The sequence below is a fragment of the Nicotiana tabacum genome, chromosome 19, assembly GCF_000715075.1.
Source record: "Nicotiana tabacum cultivar K326 chromosome 19, ASM71507v2, whole genome shotgun sequence".
Lineage (NCBI taxonomy): Eukaryota > Viridiplantae > Streptophyta > Magnoliopsida > Solanales > Solanaceae > Nicotiana > Nicotiana tabacum.
Window position 1 is genome coordinate 6,835,146 of NC_134098.1, and position 7,957 is coordinate 6,843,102.

At 35.0% G+C, this 7,957-nt stretch overlaps 1 protein-coding gene across 1 annotated transcript; it reads left to right on the forward strand.

Annotated features, from left to right (window-relative positions):
- Positions 1-4,770: 4,770 nt before the first annotated feature.
- Positions 4,771-7,175, forward strand: LOC107815711 (premnaspirodiene oxygenase-like). Its single transcript, NM_001325956.1, is given in 2 exon segments — positions 4,771-5,693; positions 6,361-7,175. Coding segments are annotated over 2 exon segments (1,494 nt in total). The 5' UTR covers positions 4,771-4,820; the 3' UTR covers positions 6,982-7,175.
- Positions 7,176-7,957: the final 782 nt, after the last annotated feature.

Consider the following 7,957-nt stretch of genomic DNA (forward strand, 5'->3'; position numbering starts at 1 on the left):
ATTATTTTTTTTTGAACCCGCTTGCTTGAAATCCTGGGTCCGCCACTGCCAACAACCATTCATAACAACATAATAAAGTGATAAAAGAAGTAACACAGAGATATATTGCTCAGTGCGTTCACAGTTTTAGAAAATAGACATGCTTTTCAAGTATATCACTGGAAACCCAAATCTTTTACCGAAATCATCAAAATATGAGTACGTTTGTAAAACTGTGATTTTTCCCAAAACTTTCAACAGGTAAATATTTTATTTTCAAATGGCATGAGGAAAATACATCTCTATGCATGTATGTCAAGTGTGCGTGTCGAATGCAACACAATTCAGTGATAAAATCATATGCATGCTCTCAGAGTATCAATTCACTCAGTCCTCCCAATCACCCGGCACTCGCTCTTGGCACTCGTACTCGCACTGGGCACTTGCACTCAGTAGGTACCTGCGCTCACTGGGGGTGTACAGACTCTGGAGGGACTCCTTCAGCCCAAGCACTATAACAAGCCAATCATGGTATAAATAAATAAAACATATTGCGGCGTGCAACCCGATTCCATCATAAATCAATAATACTTGCAACATCGTGCAGCTGAACCAATCAATATCCTCACCATCAGGCCGTCGGCCTCAGTCAGTCATCAATATCTCCAGTCTCTCGGGCTCACAATGTCATGAAAATCAGCCCAAAATGATGATGTGATAGTATCAATAAATGGTAACAGAGGCTGAGATATACTATGCAAATGAATGCGTATGACTGAGTATGTAATTGCAATGTAAGCAAATAACTCAACAGTAGAAATGACCTCAGTGGGTCCTAACAGGATAAGCATATAGCCTAGATATGGTTTCTAACATGGATCACAACTCAATTACTCTAGAATGTAGAGATTTCATAGATACAAATAAAATCAGGTAATTACACAGTACCACAGAAATAACCGAGTCACAATTCACATAATATACGCCCACACGCCTGTCACCTAGCATGTGCGTTACCTAAATATCAAATACATATCACGTATATTCAGGGGTTCATACCCTCAACACCAATTTTAGAAGTGTCACTTACCTCAAACAAGCCAAATCTGATGCCGAGCAAGCTAAACAATACTCAGAAAATTCTATTTCGCGCGTATAAACCTCCTAACACCTTCCTATATCCTCAATTCCAAGCCAAACGATTCGAAACTAGTCAAACAACGTACAAATTAATCAAAATATACTCCAATGCTTACAATTTAACAATTTATAAAAATTCCCAATTCCGCTCGAAAAATCGGCAGTGGGGCTCACATCTCGAAATCCGATGAAACTTACAAAATTCAATAACTCATTCAATTACGAGTCCAATCATACTAGTTTCACTCAAATTCGACTCCGAATCGATATTCAAATCTCAAAAATTTATTTTATGAAACTATAGACAATTCCTCCGATTTTTCTTAAAAAATCAATAATTCAATGCCGAAAATAAAGATTAATTCATGAAATATAATCACAAGTGAGTCAAGAATACTTACCCCAAGTCATGTGGAAACATTCCTCTCCAAAGTCGCCCAAACCGAGCTCCAAAATCCGAAAATGTGAAAAAGAACCAATGCTTCGAAATTATAGGTTCTGCCTAGCGTTTGTTCGCACTTGCGAACCAGTTTCCGTTTCTGTGGACTCGCATATGAAGCCCAGCCTCCGCTTCTGCGAACAGGCCCAAACTCAGCTGCCATCGCTTCTGCGATCGTTTTTCCTCTTCTGCAATCGCGCTTCTGCGCAAACATTTTTGCATCTGCGATCCCTCACCAACAGTCCAATTCCGCTCCTGCGATGAAGTGTCAAAATCTCCGCAGCAACAGCCCGCCCAAAATTCAACTTAGCCAAAAACTTATCCGAACCTCGTACGAAACTTACCCGATATTCTCGGGGCCCCATCTGAATATACCAACAAGTTTCATAACATCACACAGACCTACTCGAGGTCTTAAATCACACATAATAACATAGAAATGACGAATCGTACTACAATTCAAACTTAATGAACTTTAAATTTTCAACTTCCAAATCTCGTGCCGAAACATATCGAATCAATCCGGAATGAAAATAAATTTTGCGTACAAGTCATAAATGATATAACGAGGCTACTGAAATTTCTGGAATCACAATCTGGACTCGATATCATAAAAGTCAACTTCCGGTCAAACATACGAACATTCAAACCTTCAAACTTTCAACTTTCGTCGATTGGTGTTGAAACCTTCTAGAAATATCTAAATAAAATTTCGGGCATACGCCCAAGTCCAAACTCACCATTCGCACCTAACGAAATCATCAAAACTCCATTCTAAGGTCGAATACTAAAAAGTTAAACTTGGATAAACTCTTCCAACTTAAAATTTCAAACATGAACTTTATCCCTCCGAACAAATTCTGAAATACCTGAAAACTAAAATTGACGATTTACACACGTCATGATACATTATATGAATCTATTCAAGACTTTAAATAATTGAAAGGAGCGTAAATGCCCAAAATGATAAATTAGGTTGTTACAATTATAATTCAATTGTCTATTTTTCTCCAAATGTTGTAGTTGTGTCACCTTCAATGTTGTACCTTCTGGGTTTCCACGAACCCTTTGTCAATAATGAGTCATATAATCCAACAACATTGAAAAAATATTTTATTTGTTAATGTCAATCCTCAAAATTATTTTTGCCGTCAAAGTTGAAAACATGACAATCATGTAAATATAGAATATCCATAATTTTTTTAAGATCTCACACCGGCTCTCGCACAGGCAGGATTAAAATACTTCAAAGAATAATTTAGGCACAAGTAAAAAAAATTAAACATGAGCTATATAGAAGAAATTTATCAAACTAGAGAGAGAACGAGTTATGAGGCTTTTTCATTCAATCATAAACTCCTGAATCTCTCTACATCTATAGAAAATATGTAGCCCCATTTATAATACTACAAACAAAATTTGACTAGAACATAAAAAATATATTCCTGCATGATTTTGACTGCAAATCCTAATTAGATATGAATTAAATAAACTAGCAAGTACCAAATCATAGACAATTTATGATTTCTAATTAATTTTGGTTTTAATTTCCAACAATAACTGTGTTGGAGACTCCAAAGGACAAAGCGTTTGAACCATCGAAACTAGACTAAAAGATCTACAATTTCTGTTCCATAAGCATGATCAATTTCTTTCCTTGTCGCCATTTGAATTCAAAACATTAGATCAAATAATCAAAAGCTCTCCTTTTGCTATCTTTTTTATATTTTTGGAGTTCTTCAACTTTTTCTTCTAATGTCTAACTTCATAACTTGTCCATACATCGCAAAACACCAAAGTGAGTTTTCTAGTACTAATGCCGCTGAAATTAATTACTCACACAATGACAAATGACCACATGAAATATAACCAAATTATACTCTTGACATGCACCCATCATACCAAACCCCAATACCATCAGCGTCACACCTATGTGTTATAGTGAGGGGTCACCTGATCCCGAAAGTTTCGGCAAAATTTTTGTATATGTATAAAGTACTTGGCACCCTGAACACTAAAAGTTTTTAGAGAGCACTGGGTTAGCAGAATACTGTGCCCCGTCGCGTAAAAAACCCGGATCCGAATACCATCCCCAGTGAAGGACCAACCTATGAAATGGGCGAAAAATGTTAAGGCTAAGTAAAAATTTGTTCTCAACCTCAACGTCCATTTCATAGGTTGGTTCTCCTATATGGATGGCAATGGAAGGGTTGGGTAGGACAGCACATATATTTTGTTGGAAATTTAAATGGGTAAGCCAGGTGGTCAATTTTGAAAGGAAAAAAGAAAGGCATGCAAAAATTAACAAGGAACCACGAAAGTCTAGGATGATCTTGTCAAATAGCGACTTTCACAGATAAAAATCAGTCACCGTCTCAAAAATTAATTGAAATTAAGCCACTCTTTAAAAAGTAAACACACAATTGCTTCTCCACAAGATACTCCGTTTTCGCAACATGATAGTGTCCTCGAGGCATATTTTACTGTATATTAAATTGAAAGTCAAACAATCCAATTTTAAAAATAAATGCGGGTACATGTTCTGGTACTAGATAGAGAAAACATTTTATATATGATCGAACCTCTCACTTCACTATAAAATTTAAATTTTTCTCGGAACCGATCTTTTATGTTGTATTTGACTTATTTATAAGTTTTTTTACCTATAACAACAATCCATCTTTGTAACAACATGCTCTTTGTAAAATTACTTCTGCATAACAGCCATGTAAAATCTCTTGTAAAAAAGAATGTAAAACTACAAATTCATTTGTAATGGACTATAATTAGGTTTTTTTAAAATATATTTTAAAAAGTCAATTATTGGTACATAACCCCTTGTAAGTTGGACCATCTACTGTCAATTCAGTGGGGCAGCTATACAATTATTTAGTATGTTTTCTTCTTTTAAAATAGATTCCTATCGCCAAATTCTTTGAAATGTGTTTTCAGGTATTCCTTGAATCATTTTGTCCAAGAAGAGAAGTTTCTCTAATTTTACGAATTTTTCTAGAAGATTTCTTTTCTAAAATAAAAAATTCTAGCAGCCATAGTTGACAATGTTCTTTGTCATGCTCCCATTGCTTACTAAAAACTTCATCCCCAATAATTAGTCGATTAAAAAATTAATATTTCTCTTCAGCTGGAAAAGTTTCATCTGTCAAATTAATTTGACTATAAAAATCCCATTTTCTTGCCAAAGCAAAAGGCCTATAAAAGAGATGATATATGCAACTTACTTTTCAGAACCTATCAAGCCAAAATGCAGTTCTTCAACTTCTTTTCCCTTTTCCTTTTTGTGTCTTTCCTCTTTTTGTTAAGGAAATGGAAGAACTCCAACAGCAAAATCAAAAGATTGCCTCCAGGTCCATGGAAATTACCTTTACTTGGAAGCATGTTTCATATGCTAGGTGGACATCCACATCATGTCCTAACAAATTTAGCCAAAAAATATGGACCTCTTGTGCACCTTCAACTAGGGGAAATGTCTGTAGTTGTAGTTACTTCTCCTGAGATGGCAAAAGAAGTACTAAAAACTCATGACCTCGCTTTTGCATCTAGGCCTAAATTTTTGGCCTCCGAGATTGTCTTTTACAACTGTTCTGATATCGCCTTTTGCCCATATGGCGATTACTGGAGACAAATGCGTAAGATTTGTATGATTGAATTGCTTACTGCCAAAAATGTCCGGTCATTTAGCTCGATTAGACGAGATGAAGTTCATCGTATGATTGAATTTTTTCGATCATCTATTGATCAACAAGTTAATGTAACAAAGAGGATTTATCAATTCACAAGCTCTATGACATGTAGATCAGCATTTGGGAAAGTATTTAAGGAGCAAGACGAATTTATATTATTAGTCAAGAGAAATACAGCCTTAATGGAAGGGTTTGATGTGGCTGATATATTTCCATCAAAGAAATTTCTTCATGTGCTAAGTGGAAAGAAGGCTAGAGTTATGGATGTCCACCATAAGATAGATGCCATTCTTGAAAATATTATCAATGAGCGCAAGAAAATTGCAACTGGTGAAGTAGGAGGCAAAGGTTTAATTGACGTACTACTAAGACTTATGAAAGAGGGAGGCCTTCAATTTCCAATCACCAATGACAATATTAAAGCCATTATTTTTGTAAGTACTATATACACAATTTTATCCTTATTATTTTATTGTTACTATCAACCAGTGTGTTCCATTTCATATGACGTCCTTTCCAATTTAGTTCATTTAAGAAAAAAAGACATTAGTTCTAGAAATAATTTAATTTAAACTTCTCAATTTACGGTTTATGACATATTTTTAAGTCATAGCATGTTTAAAATCACTGAGTTCTCATAATTTTCGCTTTCTTTATGACATTCCATCCCCGTCAACAACTCTCATATTAAGTGAATGGAGGGTGTGTTACTATTTAAGTATACACTTGTGTTCTGAAATTGCATAATTAATTCCTACGATTATTTTTTTGTACTAAGATAGTCGATTAAGCTACTTTCAAATAGGAATACTAATCTTACATTCACGATGAAATCTACAGATTTGAAAAGTACAATGAAAAGAGTATATCAACCACCACAAGGTAGCAGTTCTACGATAATGAAATAATATCATGATACAAAAAAAATTTGTTCTTCAAAACTTAAAAGTTCCTTCCAAGGTAAAAAGAAGAAAAGGTAGTAGAAAAAATCTAGTATAAGTAAGTTATTTGGACATTTTAATAGAAGTTGGTCAAAGAGTTTGTACAAAATAAACAACATGAAAGAGATAATTTAATACTGTTACTTGCTCATAAATGAAGGATATGTTTGCTGCGGGAACAGAAACTTCATCGGTAACAATTGATTGGGCTATGGTGGAAATGATGAAGAATCCAAGTGTATTGGCCAAAGCTCAAGCAGAAGTAAGAAAAGCCTTTAGAGGGAAAGAAACTTTTGATGAAAATGATGTCGAGGAGTTGAATTACCTAAAGTTGGTCATTAAAGAAGCTTTCAGACTACATCCTCCATTTCCTCTTTTGCTCCCAAGAGAATGTAGGGAAGAAACAGACATAAACGGGTACACTATTCCTTTGAAAGCAAAAGTCATGGTTAATGTTTGGGCTATTGGTAGAGATCCAAAATATTGGGATGACGTAGAAAGCTTTAAACCTGAGAGATTTGAGCACAACTCTATGGACTTTGTTGGGAATAATTTTGAATATCTTCCTTTTGGTAGTGGAAGAAGGAATTGCCCCGGGATATCATTTGGTTTAGCTAATGTTTATTATCCACTGGCTCAATTGTTGTATCACTTTGATTGGAAACTCCCAAATGGAATCAATCCAAATGAACTAGACTTGACTGAATCGGCTGGAGCAACTTGTGCTAGAAAGAGCAACCTGCACTTGATCGCTACTCCTTATCAACCTTGTCAAGTGTGATATCATGGCATTAAACCATTTTAAAATAAGAAACTTGCTTTTGTATTACTTTGTGAACACCACCATTATACTTTTTTCTTCACGTGTTTAGGGCTTACCTATTCATAATATTTGTGTCTTTTATCATATAGGGATGTACCATGATATATAGTTTTCGACACAAGCAGCTATGAATGAGCAATCTGTTGTTTTTACATTTTGGAATATATTGAAGTGAGGTCCGTGGGGACATCCCCTGTATATTGTGTACCATACCTGAACTTCTTAAGAAATTTGTAATACCCCATACTTCAAACAAGTCCTAAACAGTAATACAAACTTGTATATACCTTAAAGGATGGTTTGAAAGTTATATCAATCGATGCACAAAATAGTGTTTTAGCCTTTAGGTAGAGTACAACCAATATCAGAGCTAAGGGAACTATTATGGCACGACTTGTCACTACTAAATATCACCTGTTTACCGACGCAAATTACCGACGGACGTCTCTCGATAACAATGCTTTACCGAAGGAAGTCCGTCGGTAAGTGGTCGGTAGGTAAATCCTTCCTCGGTAAAATAAATTGACAGAATCCCTCGGTAATTACCGATGGACCCCATCGGAAAGCCATCGGTACATTTTTTACAGTAGTTGGTCAAATAATTTTACTTACCGACGGATATCCGTCGGTATATTATAAAATAATATAATATTAATAATATCAAATACCGACGGATATTCGTCGGTAAATTAAAAATAATAATTTAATATTACCAACGGATACCATCGGTAAATTTAGAATTTTAATTTAGTAATTTAAAATTTTAAAATATGAATAAATTCATATTCCGATGGATATCCATCGGTATTTTCAACAAAATTTGAAAATTTGGTTCAAGTCTACCGACGGACTCCCTTGTTAATTAAGAATTCTAGATTGAAAATGAATAAGTGTTCCGACGGACTCTGTCGGTAAGTCCCTCGGTAAACCTGGT